Raw genomic sequence first — 21,382 nt, 5'->3', positions numbered from 1 at the left:
GAACGCGATGTAATAGAGGAAGCAATGTAAAAGACACGATGTTACAGCGTGCGATCTAGCTGATCGCAATGTAGCGTCATACATCCCGCAGGGCCTTGCTCCCTAGCGTGGGGCAGGTCGGGATATTTAAGGTGGTCCCGCGCGCGGCCCGTGATGAATCCTGCAGCCGGGCGCCTGAGCGCGACTTTGGTGCTCGTGCGGCACCACGCGCAGGTGGCTGTCTGGGCCACGTTTCTGTTGCTCGGATTTGGCCTGCTCCTACCCGCCTGGGCAGTGGTGTCACTTCTGCTGTTTGCGGGCGGTGCTTGGTGCCTGCGCACTGGGCCTCCGGGGCTGTGTCTGCTGCCGGATGTTGAGTGAGCACTCTGTAGGTGTTTCTTGGGACGCAATTCTAATTGCCACGTGAGCCGTTATGATACTGTTTTCATTTTGAGTAGGTGAACAATATTTACTGGCACGTCTGTTGGGTTACAGGCGATGCGTTACATAGAAATAAAATACTTTTGTAATAATGAAGCAGGTCCGCAGGAGTTCGGTTCGATAAATGAAGCTTTATTATGACAGCCGGCAGTAACCGTGATTACAAGAAAGGCATTCACTGTTTCAGAGTACCTGTTTGCTACTGTAAGTCCTACAGGACACATCCGCTCTGAGTAGAAAATGTTGCCCTCTGCTGTGGATGTGATTGATGTATACTTGATTCTTGATAGGTGTCTGCGAATGACGGTGCTGACAAAAGCTATATAAAGTTCACCTGCGGGTAATACACGTCTTGAGTGGCGCATGTTTTAGATCTTTTGCGCACTGTTTTTGTGACGAAACAATCCAAGCCCTGCATCACATCCTACTGACCTAGCAATATATTTTCGAAGGATGAACGCGTTTGTGGGGCGGGTGGGGTTGAAAGTGTGCGGATCAATATGCCAGGGTGAACACGAAGCACTCCTTTCAACATCTGCCAGGTTAGAGGCTCCCGACTAGTTCTTTGGATTACAAATATTAAAGTTTGCAAAGTAATTTTCTAATGAGGGGGATATATTTCTTCACGTAGTGCAGAGCTGGAGATTGTCGCTTGACCCGTCGCTTTGTCACCGGTTATCTTTAACATCTAAATACATTGCATTGTCTCTGTTCTACACACGATTGTATTAACTATAATGCTTGGCGAGTCTCGGAGTTTGCTGCTGCTTTCTCCAGCATCTGATAATTTAACCTGCTTGAATGGCCTTGCTTAGTTGCCCAGAATTTCATTATTTTCTTTTTAGAGAGCTCCCATGTATGAATCGCTTTGCTCTAACACCTAGACGGCGGTATCCTATTCAACAGACGCAGTATGCTGTGACTGGGGCAATGCCTATGGTGCCCTGGTATGGCTACTAACGCAAGAACAGTGATCCACACTCCAGTTACAGTGAAGATTGCTCCCCAGATAGCAAGATTGCCCGCTCTCCCATGTAAGTGTATAGCGTCTATTTGCTGTTTTTGTGCAGACAGCTGTACATTTTCAATAAGCATTAATATTTTGTAGCTATCCTTGCATTGAATGTGATTTTTTTAATTTAAGTGACTTATTCAACACTTGTTCAATTGTCTACATATTTGGCTTCCTGTATGCATTGCGGCTTCCTGTATGCATTGCTGTGATTGCTCCTGATGTCTTGTAGACTTCAACTTTAAATCAAACTGTTGGTGGTACCGATGGTTCTTTTGTTGGAGCGTTGTGCATTTTTTTTATAGCTGTTGTGCAACTCGAAGCTTGCTTAAATTGCGGCATGCTTTTTTGCAATTAATTCTTATAACCTGTTCTGTTTTCCATTTGTTGATGATCTAAAAGTGGATTTTGTTATATAGTTGGGAGCACCCTTCTACCCCTTACCCTAATCCCTCTCCCCAAACCATATATGCCCGGCAACATAAACTGACGAGAAAATCCCTCCCAGCTCTACCTCTCTCCACACATCCCAACTCCCCCCCCTATAACCCTTACCCTAATCTTTGCAACTCAATTCAACTCTCATCTCACCTTATTCATGCACCATACCTGCCAGCCTGAGTCTGTTAAATTAATCTAGCTGAATGCGTATAGTATAATAATGTTACGACATCCTCTTAATGTTATATTTTCTTGCTCATCTCTCTAATACCCATTTCGTTCATTGTTATTTTTGTGTACTGTACTTGTTTGCTTTTTCTTTTTGATACATTTGTCCTGTATTCTTTTTACTATCATACCTACAATGTAAAGCGCTCTGATACCCTTGGGTGAAGCCAGCGCTATATAAAACTTCAATATATAAAAAGTAAAAATAAATTTTAAAAAAAGCACGAAATAGCATCACTGCCAAAAATGTAAAATTAGTCGTCTCACTGAATTCTTGTCTCTGCAGCTTTGACCAGTTGACATCTCCAGTATTTAAATCTGTGGAAAACGTCACACCAGACCCATGTGCGAGAGAGACTGTGCTTAATGCCCTGAAAGCAAGTCGAAAGAGGGTTGTGGAAGAAGATATAACACGTTTAGATGGCCAGGAAAACAAACGGAGGTAAACGGGTATTGCCTTAAGGGCGATAGGGATCCTAGTTACAAAGCCCATTTTTTCAGCAGCCTTCTAACTATGATTCAGTTTTCATTGAGCCGCTTTGTGGGGTCCGTCTTGCTGCCATGACTCTTCCATGTTTTTAACATTGTAAGCTTTTTTAGTACTAGTTGTCGTGTTATAATTTAATAAACGCAGAAGTGATCAGTGATGAAGCATGTTGCATTCAGCTCGTCTTTTAATGTGGCTTGTGGATTTCCCTACAGTAGATGGTTACTGGCTTTGCTCTAGGGATTGTGTTCTCTCACGGCCCATATGGACTGTATTCTACCATGACTGTGGTATGCTTAAAGTACTTTAATTTCTATGTGATATGTATAGTATCTCTAGAATAGTTGTGATTGTTTCTGAAATGGAATCTTGTTCTGTTGTCTCCTATTTTATTTGCTTATGCTCTGTCCATCTTCTACAGACGGCATGACAGCAGTGGCAGTGGACAGTCTGCATTTGAATCCATAGTGGCAAACGGCTCGCCTGCGTCCCTGATACCAAAGTAAGTAAGAAGGGAAAAGTCACATGGATAAACTGTTTCATATAGGGGGGGTTGCATTGGGAATATTAGTGGATGCGTGTAAGGATTGTTGGTCGTTGCTGATGTTTTAGTTTAAGGCGAGAGCATATCTGGTCTAGAGACAAACTGATTCTTCTCGAGATTTCCTTTTTCACAGTATTGCAACAACCTTCTTCTTCAAGCTGATTTCTAAGTATTCCCATTTCCCTTCTTTTTTTGTCGATGATGGTCTTTGTTGTGAGGCATGATGGATTTCCTTAATAGATAAGATTGTTTTAAGTGCTTTTTACATAACTGATGTAGTACGTTACAAGCCAAATAATAGTAAAGTAACACAAGTAATACACAAGGTTATCAACCAATTCCCTTAGTTAATAATGTTCAGCACATAGTAGTAAGCTGGGGCTTGCAATTTCTTTAAGTTAAGAGAAGATAATTTCAAAGATAGGTGAGTTATCTGGGGCATGGCAGTTGGGACTAGGTAGAGCGGTTCAGAACATTCTAGAGTAGGACCGATTCTTGAGGAATCAGTGAGGTATGGGGTTTTAAATGATGGATAGAATCCATACAAGTAGGTACTCTTTCAGACTTTTGTCATAAGCAATATGAGGCATTTGTGTCTGTAGGGATGCTGTTCTAAATCTTCATTGAACTTTTTAAAATCGCGGAGTGCAAGCAGAGTACAGTTTTGCTATCTAGCACTCTATCCACCAGAGATGGTTACCACCTTTGCCTTAATTTAGCAATATTGCAGTAGATGGAAAGGCTCCTTCAGGAGTAGGAATTGTTGGAACAGCTCTGGCTTCTTTTGTTAATTTTAAGTTGTCTCATAGTAATACAGCTTTGAATCAGGAAAGCGACTTTTCGATTGGAAAATGGTGCTGTTTCGGTTAATCATCCAACGTCATCTGGATATTTAGTAGTCTCACATTAGTACTGCTTTTTAGGTCTCTCCTGAGCCAGCGCATACGCTGCTCTGGCGAGACATTTAGTAAGTGGGCTTTTAAAAGTCCAACCACACACTTTTGCTGGCCTCAAGCTTGCGGTTACGTGTGCGAGCACGTGCACAGCCGCCATCTGGCTTTCCTCGCAGCACCCTTGCAGCGCGCCTCGCTCCGCCCCTCCACCACCACATAGCGCGTCCCCACGATCGATTTCGCGGCTCCGTTAACTTTTACTTCTCTTATCTCCCATTCCCCATTTAATCTTGAATAATGGCGGTCGAGTGGCTTCATATAAAGCAGGTCACCCAAATCTTTTGTTTTTAATTGTATAATTTTCAGTGCATACGGCGGCAGCGTGTCTTTCTTATAGCATGCACTGCCAAAATCCTTATTAAGAAAATGCAGCACCCAGGCCACTCCGATTTCCCCCCGAATCCCCCCCCCACCTGACCCGCGTCAGCCTTTAGCCGCCGTTGCAGCATTTATGCTTTATCCTTGAATCAGCCCAGACCATTCTGCTTTCCTTCCCTGGTACGTTCACTTCAGGCTGCGTGAATCCTCTGCATGTGTATAGGGAAACATTCTGTTGCTCCTGTCCGTGCTTAACTAGTTACGTGCTGGATTCTTTTAGTACAGTTTCTGTTCACTAGATGTTCCAGAGATGAAAAGTTAATTGATATTTTATAAAGTGCTGCATGCAAAGCTTAATTTTTATCAGCACTGTTTTCTAATTGTGCCTGTTCAGTTCTGTCTCCCAACACCATTCTGCTATGCAGCTTAACCCCCCCACCCCCTTACCTCCCTAATAGCTTTATCTATGTTGGCCTCGTAAATGCTTGTTATTACAAGACACTGGCTAAACGCTACATCAGTCAAACCTGACCTAAAAATCTGCCCAATCTTTTCCCACCCGAAAACGTTTCAGAAAATGTAGAGTTTATGAAGGTCTTCCAGGGGTATGAGAAGCAGATTGTGTGTTTTATTGCCTGTAAACTGATGTTTAATGAGCATTTACAGTCGCACTTCGAAGCAAGTCATTCTGATCACGTCACAGTGCTCCGACCCGGTCGTCTAAATCTGTTCATGAGATGACCACGCTTGAAAACACTTCATTACGGCGCCGGGGGTCTGCAGGCATGGGTTTAAAGCAGCTCTGCTAGCACAGCGATACTGTATGCATGTCGTGTCTATGGAATGAACCGTCATCTCTTTCCCCGTCTTACATCCTCGGGTTAGCTTAGAATGGAAAGGGAATTCGGTGAATGAAAGACGGACTGCTTTTTGGCCATCACAAGGTACCTATGCCGACTGGCCCATCTGGCAATGCCAGAAGGACAAATTTGGTAATGATAAGTGCATTTGTATGATACATTCTGAAGCGGAGAGCTGAAACGTGCCCACACTTTCTCACCTCCTTATCCTGTTTACCACCTCTACAACCAGCAGGCAGGACTTCCACCCATGGGTGTAAGATATATCACCCCAGTTTTTGGGATCATGGGAGAAAAGGCGACGCAACAAAGGGGATTAAAAAACTCTTCTGAGTGCCTCCAGGGTTAGTAGGGCCGTTAGCGCTTTGCTGAGCCATCAGCACACTAAAGTGCTACCTACGATGGTCCTGCTTTCGACCTTCTGACCTGTCCCTAGTACTTGTGACCAATCTGTAGGTTATGCAGTGAGGCAGAGTTCTGTGCTTCTGAGGATAAGAGAAGAGCAGGAAAAGGGGAGGAAGTGGTTTACTGCCTGCAGCTTGCCCTGGAAGAGAACCAGTCACCCACTGGCTGGCAGGCATAGGCTGTGGGCAGTCTAGTGCTCCCGGCCCTCCTTAACCATAGCCCTACGAAGTTTCCCATTTCCATGAGTTATGAATTGCTCCAATCCAGGTTCTATTATTTGTAGAGGCAAAACTGTCACCTAAAAAAAAGTCATCCTGACACTAATCTAAACGTAGACCCATCCAGACATGACATGTAAGAGCTTTAGAGCTTACAGAGCCCGCTCTTTAAGGCTTTCCTAAAGGCACAGAGATAGCTAACAGAATGAAGATAGTCCAGCATACTGTCCCATAGCCAAGCCACTTATACAAAAAATGTTCTACCACTAAGGTGAGCGTTCTTAAATTTGAGAACTCTGAGCAAATTGGCATTCGCAGAGTGTAATGACCTAGTTGGAAGATAGCGTTGCAGCTGTTGTCGAAGTGGAAGGGGACCAGTGTGATGAAGAGCTCTATGGACGGTGCTTCAAAACTTTATACGCTTGGCCATGGGGGAGAAACCTGCTGACTTATAGAACATAGTACATAAGTAGGGGGTCCCAGTACAGAACCATTGAAAGCAAAGGTTGAATAGAAAATAAAGTTTTTTAGCAGAACAAATATACATACAACTTAGATTCAATGTTATTTAATCACAATGAATCCAAACATAGGTTTCATATGCAGATTATTGAGTCATAAATTATGTTGTCCAAAATACGACAAACAAAGAAGTGCCCCAGGGAGGGTGGAGGCGGGAAGGTGAGGTCAGTGCAAGGTAAGTGCGAAGGTTTGCTGGGAAATCGGAAAGGAGTGCTGGTCAGGGTGACCTACTTCCTTGAATAGTTAAAACCGTATTGACTAAGAAATGTAGCCACACTTATAACATGAATGTTCAAACAATTGCATCATAAGCCATCAGAAGGGAAACCATTGCAAATAAATCAACAATATGGTCAAAATGCAGGCACATAGGATGAGCGTCAATGTTTCAACCCCACAGGTTCTAGGTAGCAGTATGAATTTAGGAAAGGGTCTTCTTCAGGACAAAAAGGGATTGAGGAATACAGGGGTGTGGGGGGGCCGGGAACCTGGGAGACAAAGGCAACAAATCAATATATGAGTAGGCTCACTAAATGGCAATAAATGGTAGCTAATGTGGCAAAAAGGATTAATTACCGTGATCAGCAGTATCACAATGTGGGATTTACATGGTATTAATGGGCCCGCAGGGCTCCAAAAGCGAGAAGAGATGACATAAATGGGTGTCTGGAGGAGGAAAATAAAAGATAAAAGAACTAAATCCTATGCGTGTTTACGGAAAGCAATCTGAACAGCAAGGTAGGCAGTTACTCAATATACTCACCCCGCGTGATAATCACAGTATTCAAGAAGTGCGGGTGCCGCCAGGAGCAGGTCGGCACAGGACGTGGTCTGAAATGGAAAGGCCAACACTTAAAATAGTTGTGGCGGTCCGGGGACCGCAACTACACCAGCCCACTCAGTATTGAAGAGTGGGACCCCGCATGGAGGGGTATGAACACAAACAGCCACACTCCGAGGCAAAGTATACAGGCTTTACTCACTTGGCTCACGAGCTTGATGAGCGCGAGGACGTCACGCCAATGCTAGATGCGTGAAACCTACAGGTGGTAGGGGGAGTGGTTGCGCGTCGATGCAGACGCTAGCCTGATTGATGTGGTTGCCTAGGTGACACTGACACCATAGACATAAAAAATACATATACTTAAAAGGACAGAGACTATCATGTGCCATAGTAGATGACCGATTACTGGAATAGAGCCCACTGTGCGGGTGAGTGCACATAAAGTATCACAGTCCAATAGTTTAGGCCGCGGCTCTAATTCACTGGGGTGCAAAAGCTGTGTCAAACCCGTATCGCTGGATATGAGAGGACAGAGGGTCAAAATGTAATGAGGTCAATCATTTATAAAGTTTTCTTGAAATTACTAAAGACAAACGAGCATATTAGTGCGTTGCCACAGAACTATCGAGTACTTCACATCGCAGGAGAGTAAAAGCGTCTGTTCGGATTGAGGAAACCTTCAATGGTCTAACACGTCATCCTTCAAAAAAAGGTTGTCCAAATAATTTATATATTGGCAAATTGAAGCCAGTGCCTCTCATCGCAGGAGGGTAAAAGCTCCAGTATAGATCAGAAGTACATTTCAAGAAAGATAGCAAGTCATTTTTAGCTAGGGAAAGGCAGGGATTGCAGGGAAAGAATTTATATGGGCATATTACAGCCAGTACCTCTCAAAAGCAGGAGGGTTAATTCGTCTTGTTCAGTCCAAAAATCAAAGCCCTCGATAGCAACTTTAGAGAGAGAATGAAAGACCAAATTTGAAGACAGGATAGATTCAAGGACAGATAGTTGCCAGATGGGCATGGCAACTTTCTATTTCATTCAGACCATTCACAACAGAGTCAACAAGCATTTGCAATGCAATAGGTCTCGCATTAGGAAAGTTGGAGCTATTGGTATTGTAAATGACACATTTTTTATTTATATGTTGGTTTTGAAAATAGCTAAATTAATAGCTTTGTCATTTACAATGCCAATAGTTATACTTTCGCAAATGTGACACCTATAGCCTTTGTAATGCAATATGTGTTGTATTTACGTGACTTAGATGTATTGATATTACAAATAACAATTGCTTTTGTTTTTTTTAAAATAATTAATACTTAAATAAATGTTATTGTAAGTTATAAAGGCAATATCTTAAACTTTTGTAAATAACTTTTGTGAAGATTATGTTCAGTGTATTTTATTGTGACGAAAATCCAAGAACAGAAGTGAAATATTAAAAAAGAATTGTGACATTTGTAATAAAGCTTGAAACATTGAGAGAACATATTTGAACCAGTTGTTGTTGAATGGTTGCACAGAGTGATGCTGTGGTGGCGCAGAGTGATGCTGTGGTGGCGACGAGTGATGCTGTGGTGGCGACGAGTGAGGCTTTGGTGGCGACGAGTGATGCTGTGGTGGCGACGAGTGATGCTGTGGTGGCGACGAGTGATGCTGTGGTGGCGACGAGTGATGCTGTGGTGGCGACGAGTGATGCTGTGGTGACAAGTGATACTGTGGTAGCGACGAGTGATGCTGTGGTAGCGCATAGTGATGTTGTGGTGCCCCTGAGTGATGCTGTGGTGGTGCTGAGTGATGCTGTGGTGATGCGATAGACACATAAATAAAAATATTGTCATTTACAATGCCAATAGCTCTAAGTTTGGCAAAGGCGAGACTGTTGCATTGTAAATGCTTGTTTTAATAAAGCTCTCATATTAAGGGTTTTATTTGCAAAATGAGGCACAAACTTATTATAATACTCCGCCATACCTAGGAAAGTAACCAACTCTAGACTTTGGTGTAGGCAAACTGTGTATAGTTTTCACCAACTTTTCTTACACCATCAGGAGTCAAATAGTGACCTAAATAGTCAATCTCAGTCAAATTAAATCTGCACTTGTTTTCCCTTAATGTCTATCCTCTGTCCGCAAAACGCTCCAGAACAGATTTAACTCTAAGATCATGTTCACTTTGTGATGAACCAAATACAAGCACATCATCTTGATAAATTTTAACACCAGTAATACCCTTTAATACATCCTCCATTACTCTCTGAAAAACAGAGGCCGCAGAGATTAAGCCAAAAGGTAAGCGAGTAAACTTATATGTGCCAAAGGGTGTGATAAAGGTTGTGAGACCCATGGACGTCTCATCAATCCTCACCTGATGGTACACAGCCCTAAGGTCAAGTGGAGAACATGCAGGAATCCCCAAGTTGAGTTAACATGGTATTAATATTGGGAAGAGGATATCTATCCGCCACAACCTCCCTATTAAGACCCCTAAGGTCAACACAAAAACGAATCTCGCCTGAGGGTTTACGCGCTAAAACAACAGGCGAAACCCAATAACTTGCCTCCGATTTCACAATGATCCCATGACTCAAGAGTTTCTCTAATTCCAACCGCATAGGTTCCTGCATGGCTAAAGGAACGCTACGCACTTTACATGCCACTGGAACTGCATCTGTCTTCAAGGTAATATTATGAATATAACCAGAAAGACAACCTAGTTTGTCACTAAAAACATTCTTAAATTGTGTACGCCAATCAGGATAAGACACTTCCTTTAAAGTCAAATTAGTAACATTTTGTACACCAACCACATCACAGCCAGTTGCACATGGAGACACATCATTTAACACAGCATTATCCACACCAGTGTGAGATACTATGGGGCAGATTTATGAAGGCCTTGCCTTCCCATGTTAAAAATGACGCACCGGCGGCGCAAGGCCTTCATAAATCTGCCCCTATGTCTCTTAGAATAATGCAGGGGTTCCCACCAGGAACTAAGGAGACATGTAGGTCAGCCTGATGAAACCAACTTAGAATCCTGTCCCCCCTGCAGGAGTTGTAAATTTTCCCTGCAGTGAGTCTTCCCTTGTAGTCAATCTGACCATTGAAATAACCTACAAGTATAATAGATTGTCTGCCATAGGCTAGTGGCCTTATATCAGGCTTGAAAACTTTTACCTTTCCATAAAGTTTTTTGTCAAAGAAAACTTTGGGTATTAAAGTGATTTTTGCCCCAGAGTCAAATAACATCTTGACTTCACAATTATCAATACGTACCACATCAATAGCACCTTTACAGTTTTTCCCATCAGATAAGGAAATTTCACCACAATGTAAATCATCAGAATCAGAATCAGAGTCTTCATCTATTATAACTTCTTTCACTCGCTTACTCTTGCCATTTGTTTGAGACCTGCAAGCCTTCGAGTAATGTCCCACCTTACCGCAGTTGCTACATTTAGAAGGTAAAGCAGGGCATGAACTATCATTGGCCAGATGGTCTGAGGCAGTACAACGAAAGCACTTCAATTTGGAACTAGTAGAGGGTCTCGAGAAATTAGAAGAAGAAGGAGTGAAGTTAGACAGTTTCTTAGTAATTTTAGTTGTTGCTCTAGGGTCTGTTTTTTCAAGAGAACATTATTAACAATTAGGACTTTTTCCTCAGATGTTTACTTTTCCTTCTTAAAAACTTTTACACAGGCAAGAGTATGTTCAAGTCTTTTGGCTATAGTGATGACCTCATTTAAAGCTGGGTCATCTTTTTGCCACAGCTCGTCCTTAATTTTTTCCAAACAACATCCTAACATGAATTGATCACGTATTCTTTCCTCTAGGGTCCCATCAAATTTACAAGTGGCAGCCAATTTGCGTAAAGCCGTGACATAAGTCTCTATTGACTAATCTTTCTGCATACGCCTGCCAAAGTGGTACCTTTCTAAGATGGTACTCACCTTTGGTAGGTAATGATTGTCCAATTTTTTAAGATTAATCTCAAATTCATTTAAGTTGTTCGCCTCCTCAGTAGTCAATTCAAGTAAATGTTCAAATACCTCTTGCCCCTCAGAGCCTAAACAGTGCATTAAAAGTGCAGACTTCCTTTCCGCAGAGAGAGGTGTACCACACACCCTCGCATAATTTAGAAATACCTTTTTCCATTTGACCAATGAATGGGTGGATCACCTGGTTTCGATAGGAAAAAAGGTGCAGCTGTAACGTTCTGCATTCCTAACAGAGTACAAGAAAAGCACAGAAATAAAACAAAGTAATTTCACAGTAATGAAATTAACCACTAAAGCTTTAAAACAATGGGCCCGATTCACAGAATGAACTTAAGACTCAATCCTAAACTTACTACTATTTTGGTATTCACAGAATGCACTTACTACTTTTGGCATTCACAGAATGAACTTACTACTTTTGGTATTCACAGAAGTTAGGATTTTGTCTTAAGACAAACTTAAGACAGACTTAAGACAGACTTAAGACAAAATCCTAACTTAAGTCTGTCTTAAGTCTGTCTTAAGTTTGTCTTAAGACAGACTTAAGACAAAATCCTAACTTCTGTGAATACCAAAAGTAGTAAGTTCATTCTGTGAATGCCAAAAGTAGTAAGTGCATTCTGTGAATACCAAAATAGTAGTAAGTTTAGGATTGAGTCTTAAGTTTATTCTGTGAATCGGGCCCAATATCAGTATAATAAACTGAAGAGAATTTAGTGAATCAAAGTATCATAAGATACTAATAAATGGGGTCTGCGGGGCAAGATGGCCGCTGACAGGCCGTAGGGAACAGTCGCTCCTGTCTCTGCTCCTGCTGTGTGGGTGAAGTCGGACGGAGTCGAGGGAATAAATGCCTCTGACCGCCTGGGAGGTTTGATGTTAAGGCATGCTGCTCTCGCTTGATGTAATAAGCTGTTTTGCCTTTTGGATAGAGAAAGTAAAAGTTATATCTCGGAAGCTGCCGAGAGCGTTTAACTGGACCGGAGAACTAACAACAGAAATTCTGCAAGGGGTAATGCAGAATATGGCCCCTCGAATGCCAAAGCCGCGAGGAGAGGTACAGAAAGAGAAAGACAGAGACAAAGCTGTCTCGAGTGATCCTGGAATGGCTGTCATGGCTACAACTAGCGCGACCCTAAGGTCAACGGCCCAAGTGCGGAAGGAAAACCCGGAGACAAATGAGAACTTTGTCAGACTCGAGAAACTTGAAAAGCTAAAAGAAAAGAAGAACCCGTTAAATAAAAAAGGACCCAAGTGCCAGAACAGTGAAAGCTCTAACAAGGAGGGAAAATTTAGGCAACCTACTCTCCTTGAGTCCTTTGTAACCGTTGTACCGGGCCCGGTGTCATCCCACGCGCGAGAGGAGGAGGCTTTGGCGAATGGAAATGTGGGTGTCTTTGGAGAGCCGAGCCCGGATCTGTCGGATGATCAGGCGATGACGGGAGCCGCAGGCGGGGAGCACGGTGTGCGGAGTGCAGCAGAGTCGAACAGATTGGCGTCTCTCTCCGCACTTTCTTCGGGACAGGTGCGGAACGTTCCGAGTGATCAGAGCAAGCAGGCTGAACCCTCAGATTTGCAAATGGATATTCCTGGTAAGGAGTGTGTAGGTGGTGATACAGTATCAGCACTGATCAACATAATGGATATGGGGGCACGAATGATGGTAAAGCCGCCCAGAATGGACAGGGCTCCAGTGCTAAATCAATGACTGAGTATGATGACAGCACACTTGTAGAAACAGACTGTAGCGCAGAGGGGGCAGCTGTATGTGTGACACCAACTCTACAAGATAACTCCACAACTGGTACGAGTAAGTCAGCAGGTCTGGAAGCTACTAGGGGGCCTTGTCTGGGCGCAGAATAGGCAACATGCCGCAAGGATACTAATCAGGGACAAAATGTGGTTGGTCTGGGCCCCAAGGAATATGATGATGGTACAGCCACGGTACAAGGGATGGCAGGGGGAGCTATGATTCCTGGTTCCCCGAGTGATGAATGCTTTTTCTCCTTACCTGAGATGGAGGAAGAGGAGGATAAGGTATCTGCTGATGGCATAACAGAAAGTGAGGCTGATAGTTCAGAAGTGGAGTCAGGCTCGATAGTATCAACACCAGAGAGTGAGATTTCGCATAAGGCATATACCAAAAGGAGAACCAAGAAGGGTAGGTCCCGTAGCAGGGTAAGCCCGTCGGTGAGCCCTGTACATACTGAAGTGACAAAAAAATTGGATTGGGACTACTCTGCCACCTCCCAGCTCTACCAAGAAGGAGGAAGCAATGCACTGAACACACAGACTAATGGTACAAGTCAGACAACCACTATGGATATGTTGCATGATACGCTGAAGCAAATGCAGGTCGGGCCGGGAACGAATCACGAAGGGAAAAGCAGGCCAGCCAAACAATACAGGGCTCAATCTGAAAAGTGAACAAACTTTATGCAGACATGGCAGCAAGGGTAACGGAGGTTGAGGCCAGAACTGTAAGGCTGGAAGAAGATGTTGGGAACTGGAATGAGTTTAAAACTGAGCAAGAAAAATGGGCGGCTGATGTACATTGGAAGCTCGAGGACTATGAAAATCGTCAGAGGAGGAACAACGTTAGACTACTTGGGGTGGTTGAAGGGAAAGAAGGGCAGGATGTCCGGGGGTTTGTGGTGAATTTGCTTAGGGGGGCTTTCCCAGAGCTGACCTCTTGGAGTTGGGAGAATGAGATACAGAGGGCCCATAGGTTCCCTCTGGTGTAGAGAAAAGGGGTGGCAGCAGACAAACCGAGGGCAATTCTGATATCTGTTGGAAATTTCTTATTGAGGCAGGAAATCATGGATAAAGCCAAGCCGGATGCGAGGCGGTCGTACAATGGTACGACGTCTTTTGCCCGCCCAGATTTCTGTCATGCGACAGTAGAAAGGAGATGGCGCATGAGGCAAATGATAACCCCTTTTCAGAATATAGGCTGTGAGGCCTATTTAATGTTTCCATCCCGCCTCAAAGTAGTTAGTGGTGGGCAGGGTAAGATCTTTTTCTCCGAGATTAAAGCACAGGCTTATTTGGATGAGATAAAAGGTAGGAAAGGTGGCTCAAAAACCACGACAGTCTCCTTAAGGCAACCAAAGGGAAAATGATCAATGGCAGAAAGTAGTTATAACTAAGGAAGGAAGAATATTTTTGCAGCACTTTATAGCATCTAACAGTATTTAATAAGATGGATGTGGCATGTCATGATATAGTTATAGGTAAAGGATAGAGGCACGTTACGGAGTCAGCAGGAGCGGGGGTTCGGAGGGGTGACTGGCACCTGGGACAACAGCTGTCACGCATAGGTCAGGACTGACCTTTTTGCCTGTAAGGGGGTGGGAGGGGGTCGGGGGCCGGGTGGTTGGGGGAGGGGGTACAGGGCACACTGGTTGCGGGTCGGGTGGATGCATGCATGAAAATGCTGGTAAATAGCTATTGAAGAGACAACAACGGAGAAATGTCATAAAAATGTTTTTTGCTGATGAAAACTTGTTGGGGCAATTATCTGAGGTGCATTAATGGGTACACGTATAATGATGGTGGATGTTTGTGGTCTAAATGATCGGAATAAGAGGCAAAGGGTTGCGGTGTGGTTAAGATCTTTAAATGTGGATTTCGTGTGCCTTCAGGAGACCCATTGTAAGAACTGGGACCGCCAGTTCTCCGGGGGGTAGCATGGCTCGAGCAGGAAGGCGGCCAGGGGCTTATGTGTAAAGCAGCTACTTAACACACACATCCGATGTAACACACAGTGGCGCAAAAATGGAGACCACACCAGATGTTGTATTTGAAAAATCAAGATCTTTTATATAGGCTTTCAATTAGAGCAAGGCATTGGTAATTCACTAGCATTTCAAATCAAATGAGCATTTCATTAAGACATTTCATATATCTCGTGCAGGTTGCATTTCCTGTGAAGAGTAAACATTTCAGTAAGGCTTTTCATTAAAATAACAGCCAGCTCATCTATGCTGTGAAACATTAACTGACCCCGCCTGTCGCATCAGACTCTTTGACAGGCAAAGGGGTAATGGTATAAACCTGGAGGATCCTACAAGAAGCGACAATTATAATGCATCTAAGCAGCACATCAAACCTCTCATGGTCGCTTTTCCTAGAAAGAACAAATAACTTCAAAGAACACAGCCTTTAGTCATCCGTGACAAGCCTTTCTTATTGTGAATGCAGGTCGGCTGCGACCCAGATCAGATCAATAGAATATTATTGAAGTCCACCTCTGCAAGAAAATTCAGTACAGTAAAGTGACTCTCCCTCTCATTAACAGGCTTGTAAATACAGTACACGATGAACCTTTCGAGGTTGTAAATATGGTCACGATGAGTAATTCAGGCTTGTAAATATGCAGGTAAAACGATATAGTGAGGCACATTCAAAAGGGGGCCAACAGGGCCCAGTCACAGTTAACCCCGGGGGAGGGGCAACCTCGGGCCTCTCTCGGCCTACCGCCCTCCTCCCCAGGGGGTTACCTCTATTTTTCGGCCCTCCGGGGCCCTTGCGAAGATGCTGGCTCTGGACAGAGGGAAGGGGTGTTCGTCCCTCCCAGGGCCTCCCTCGGCCCGGCGCGGTGTTACTGCGGCTTCTGGGCACCATCGCCGGGGCCGGGGCAAGGCCAATATGCGGGTCTAAAGGGGAGGGGGCACTCAGGCTCCACGGCCCCCTCCGCGTTATTGTTGGGCCTACTCGGGGCCTACTGACAAGTCTCCGGGACGCTGCAGGATGCGGCCGGGGAGGCTCCAGCCAATCGGGTGGCCCACCTCGAGGGCGCGCCTGCCGGGACCAATGGCAGCGCGGCGCCCGGGGGCGGGGCGGAGGAGCTCCCCGGTCACATGATCGGGGACAGCTTGGCTTCGGCTTACTGCGGCCCAGCACAACGATGAACGGCAATTATACAGCTGTGCTCTCGCAACTACAATAGAGTGTTACACAATTGATTACAATAGACAAGTATCAATAATGAAATAGAAGCAGATTCTTTGGTGTGTTTCTTGTCCCAGCAGGGTGAAGATTTATTGTATCCAGACTTGAGGAATATCACAATATGCCGACACGTGTTTCGTCGTGTGCCGTTGAGTCAACACGACTCTTCAGGGCTTCAGACTCAACTCCTGGATGTGGGTTGAGAATAGTCTGGAAATTATGGTAATGTTTCACGTGGGTGAATTAGAGAGAGACTGAATAGCGGTGTGTTTCAGGTATTGACCGGGAGGGGATCCATCAAGTAGAAAACCTCAGAAAACTGGTACGTTTTCTCGATAGGCGGTATGCCGTAGTTTAGTATCCCTCCTCCGTTGGTTCCCGGTGGCCGTCTGTCGTGAACGGCACACGACGAAACACGTGTCGGCATATTGTGATATTCCTCAAGTCTGGATACAATAAATCTTCACCCTGCTGGGACAAGAAACACACCAAAGAATCTGCTTCTATTTCATTATTGATACTTGTCTATTGTAATCAATTGTGTAACACTCTATTGTAGTTGCGAGAGCACAGCTGTATAATTATCGTAGAGTCTCTGACTTGTTAGACGGTTAAGGGTGTTTTTCCGTCTGCTCTTAACGCACTACACAGCTACCAATTTCGAACTACACACATTAACGTAAGATTTGAGGCAGTGCGCCCCTGATATCTGAACTCTAAAAATACCCCCAAGCAGTATACAACGAAGAACGGCGGCCCTCTCCTCACATATGGGGGCCGCTGATGAGGGCAAATGACTCTGGCGCGAGGCGCCACACACCGACCAGGCAGCCTCACCTCAGGGGCGTCGCGGGGCAGCGTGAAGGCCTCAGATGGTTTCCCACAGCTCCGAGCTGCGGCGGTGAGTGGGGAACAGATTAGCGCCTCGTAGAGACAGTGTCGGGCGCCACAGCGCTACTCGTGAGGGGAATAAATCAGTCAGCTCAGGAGGGCGCTTTGGGGGCAACAGCAGCAGAAGGTGTTCTGAGGTGAAAAGCGCCTCAGAGTCACAGCGCTTGACAGAAGGGCAAATTACAGCGCTCTGCACGTTAGTTAGTCAGAACTGCAGGCAGGATGGGGGCAAATTATAGCGCTTGTCACACAGTTCAGTCAGATAAACAGGTAGGCCCAGCTGAAGGCAGGGAATGCGCAGGGCAGCTCAGTCTAGTACCTGGTCCCAGGAAGTAGGTTTCTTGGCGCTTGGATGGTTCTGCGCCCTTAGTTGCTTGTTTCTTGAAGTTGAAGAGGGGTGGGGAATGAGTTGAGGGCTTGAAGAATTTCTCCTCAGTCACTGCAGATGGGCCCTGGGGTTCCCTACCACTGGGCCAGATCAGGGGGCTAGCTTTGAACACCTCACTGAGCTTAAGAGGCCGCACCTAAATCCTGTCACTCCCAGTAGCATAGGTTCCTCACTAGGCCCTCCCGCCTAAAACTCCTGCGTGGGTTCCCCATGTCAGTGATGCCCCAACTGACTGGAAAAAGTTCCCTCCCTGGCTTATATATGCCCAGGTCAGGTGACCACTCTCTAAGGCAGGAAAAGTCAGGTCCGCCTTCCTTCTGGAAGGTTCCAGGAGCTTCCCCACTCTAACTATGGACAGGGGCTGGGTGGCTGGTGTTGCAACATTGTATGGGGACCCAGCCTGCTCCTGGCAACTAGGGTGCTACACTAAAAAGACCACGCTGCAGTAGCAGGGGCCAGTGGCAGCCATGTTGAAAGTAGAGAGCACCTGCACCCTAACACAGGTTAGCTGTGAAAAGGTGCCCGAAGACCTAAGGGCCAACAAAAAAAATAGGTGGAAAAAATGAGGCCAGGGCAACAAATTACCGGGGAAAGACCACCCTCAAGCTGACAGGTCTAACATGCATCCCCCCAGCTGAAAGTGGGGAGAGCTACCCAACCTCTAGGGAGTTCTCGTCGCTAAGGCGGAAAAACCGGGAGAGACCCTCAGCATTGGCGTGGTCAGCTCCGGGCCGATGTTCCACCCTAAAGTCGATCCCTTGTAGGGAAATAGACCACCTTAGCAACTTTGGGTTTTCGCCTCTCATTTGCATGAGCCAGCGAAAGGGTCGGTGGTCGGTTTGAACCAGGAAGTGAGAGCCAAAGAGGTATGGCCTCAACTTCTTCAAAGCCCAGACCACAGCAAAGGCTTCTCGTTCGATGGTACTCCATCGCTGTTCCCGAGGAAGGAGTCTTCGGGAGATGAAGGCCACAGGTTGGTCTTGGCCATCATCGTTGAGTTACGACAGCACGGCGCCTACGCCATGCTCTGAGGCATCTGTCTGCACGATGAATTCTTTTTGGAAGTCCGGAGTGGCCAGCACCGGAGCGGTGCACATCGCGCGCTTCAGTGTTTCAAATGCCTCCTGGCAGGCAGCCGTCCAGATGACCTGACGTGGCTGCTTTTTGGACTTCAACTCGGTCAAGGGGGCCACGATGGTACCAAACCCCTTGACGAATCTGCGGTAATAGCCAGTGAGGCCGAGGAAAGCTCGGACCTCAGTCTGAGTTTTGGGGGGCTCCCAGGCCATGATGGTCTCAATCTTGGCCTGGAGTGGTTGCACCTTACCTCCGCCCACCAAGTGTCCCAGGTACACGACAGAGCCCTGTCCAATTTGGCACTTGCTAGCTTTGATGGTCAAGCCAGCCCGTTGTAACGCCCGCAGCACCTCCTGGAGATGCTGCAGATGGTCCTCCCAGGTGCTACTGAAGACAGCTATGTCATCCAGGTAAGCTGCTGAGAAGGACTCCAGGCCAGATAATACCTGGTACACCAACCGCTGGAAGGTGGCCGGAGCATTCTTGAGCCCGAAGGGCATCACTCGAAATTGGAAGTGACCCTCGGGGGTGGAGAACGCTGTCTTCTCCTTCGCTCCATCGGCCATGGCAATCTGCCAGTACCCTGATGTCAAGTCGATGGTGCTGAGGTACTTGACTGCTCCCAGCCGGTCAATCAGCTCGTCTGCCCGTGGTATCGGGTGAGCATCTGTCTTGGTGACAGAGTTCAACCTCCGATAATCCACTCAGAACCGAAGTTCTGGTGTGGTGCCCGGTAGAGCCGCTTTTGGCACTAGAACGACCGGACTAGCCCACAGGCTGATGGTGTTGGATCTAGCCCTGATCTCTTGACTGGGTGAGAGTATTCTGCTTAATTCGGAGACTCTGTCCATCACCACCCCTTGTTGTAAATAATTTTGTCCACCCTAAGCGTGGAAGGGTATACTCAGATGTGAGTCCCTTGCTCATTGCACCATCAGGATTCAAGCAAGCCGGGCCGAAGACGGCTGAAATGCCAGAAACCGGTCCCCGGAAGCTTGTTTCCTTCCCAGTATAAGAATTGGCTTTTGTAGTCTGGTCTGCCCTGTTCCCATGATGCACTGGGCCAGGGACAGACTAATTTGCATACAGCCAGGTTCTGAAACTGGGATGGTGCAATGAGCTAAAAAATGGTGTTGGATCTAGCCCTGATCTCTTGACTGGGTGAGAGTATTCTGCTTAATTCGGAGACTCTGTCCATCACCACCCCTTGTTGTAAATAATTTTGTCCACCCTAAGCGTGGAAGGGTATACTCAGATGTGAGTCCCTTGCTCATTGCACCATCAGGATTCAAGAAAGCCGGGCCGAAGACGGCTGAAATGCCAGAAACCGGTCCCCGGAAGCTTGTTTCCTTCCCAGTATAAGAATTGGCTTTTGTAGTCTGGTCTGCCCTGTTCCCATGATGCACTGGGCCAGGGACAGACTAATTTGCATACAGCCAGGTTCTGAAACTGGGATGGTGCAATGAGCTAAAAAATGGTGTTGGATCTAGCCCTGATCTCTTGACTGGGTGAGAGTATTCTGCTTAATTCGGAGACTCTGTCCATCACCACCCCTTATTATAAATAATTTTGTCCACCCTAAGCGTGGAAGGGTATACTCAGATGTGAGTCCCTTGCTCATTGCACCATCAGGATTCAAGCAAGCCGGGCCGAAGACGGCTGAAATGCCAGAAACTGGTCCCCGGAAGCTTGTTTCCTTCCCAGTATAAGAATTGGCTTTTGTAGTCTGGTCTGCCCTGTTCCCATGATGCACTGGGCCAGGGACAGACTAATTTGCATACAGCCAGGTTCTGAAACTGGGATGGTGCAATGAGCTAAAAAATGGTGTTGGATCTAGCCCTGATCTCTTGACTGGGTGAGAGTATTCTGCTTAATTCGGAGACTCTGTCCATCACCACCCCTTGTTGTAAATAATTTTGTCCACCCTAAGCGTGGAAGGGTATACTCAGATGTGAGTCCCTTGCTCATTGCACCATCAGGATTCAAGCAAGCCGGGCCGAAGACGGCTGAAATGCCAGAAACCGGTCCCCGGAAGCTTGTTTCCTTCCCAGTATAAGAATTGGCTTTTGTAGTCTGGTCTGCCCTGTTCCCATGATGCACTGGGCCAGGGACAGACTAATTTGCATACAGCCAGGTTCTGAAACTGGGATGGTGCAATGAGCTAAAAAATGGTGTTGGATCTAGCCCTGATCTCTTGACTGGGTGAGAGTATTCTGCTTAATTCGGAGACTCTGTCCATCACCACCCCTTGTTGTAAATAATTTTGTCCACCCTAAGCGTGGAAGGGTATACTCAGATGTGAGTCCCTTGCTCATTGCACCATCAGGATTCAAGCAAGCCAGGCCGAAGACGGCTGAAATGCCAGAAACCGGTCCCCGGAAGCTTGTTTCCTTCCCAGTATAAGAATTGGCTTTTGTAGTCTGGTCTGCCCTGTTCCCATGATGCACTGGGCCAGGGACAGACTAATTTGCATACAGCCAGGTTCTGAAACTGGGATGGTGCAATGAGCTAAAAAATGGTGTTGGATCTAGCCCTGATCTCTTGACTGGGTGAGAGTATTCTGCTTAATTCGGAGACTCTGTCCATCACCACCCCTTGTTGTAAATAATTTTTTCCACCCTAAGCGTGGAAGGGTATACTCAGATGTGAGTCCCTTGCTCATTGCACCATCAGGATTCAAGCAAGCCGGGCCGAAGACGGCTGAAATGCCAGAAACCGGTCCCCGGAAGCTTGTTTCCTTCCCAGTATAAGAATTGGCTTTTGTAGTCTGGTCTGCCCTGTTCCCATGATGCACTGGGCCAGGGACAGACTAATTTGCATACAGCCAGATTCTGAAACTGGGATGGTGCAATGAGCTAAAAAATGGTGTTGGATCTAG

General features: G+C 46.0%; 1 protein-coding gene across 1 annotated transcript in view; it reads left to right on the top strand.

Moving 5' to 3' along the window:
• LOC144773710 (nuclear envelope pore membrane protein POM 121-like) overlaps positions 1–5,846 on the top strand; it is a 372,131-nt gene extending 366,285 nt beyond the window's left edge. Inside the window, exons 3-5 of the mRNA XM_078658855.1 lie at positions 2,388–2,543; positions 3,010–3,090; positions 5,720–5,846. Coding sequence (XP_078514981.1) covers positions 2,388–2,543; positions 3,010–3,090; positions 5,720–5,846 — 364 coding nt within the window. The remainder of the gene's footprint in view (positions 1–2,387; positions 2,544–3,009; positions 3,091–5,719) is intronic.
• Positions 5,847–21,382: the final 15,536 nt, after the last annotated feature.

Source organism: Lissotriton helveticus, chromosome 8, assembly GCF_964261635.1.
Source record: "Lissotriton helveticus chromosome 8, aLisHel1.1, whole genome shotgun sequence".
Classification (NCBI taxonomy): Eukaryota; Metazoa; Chordata; class Amphibia; order Caudata; family Salamandridae; genus Lissotriton; species Lissotriton helveticus.
Note: the sequence above shows the minus strand (reverse complement) of the source record. Positions and strands in the feature narration are given on the sequence as shown.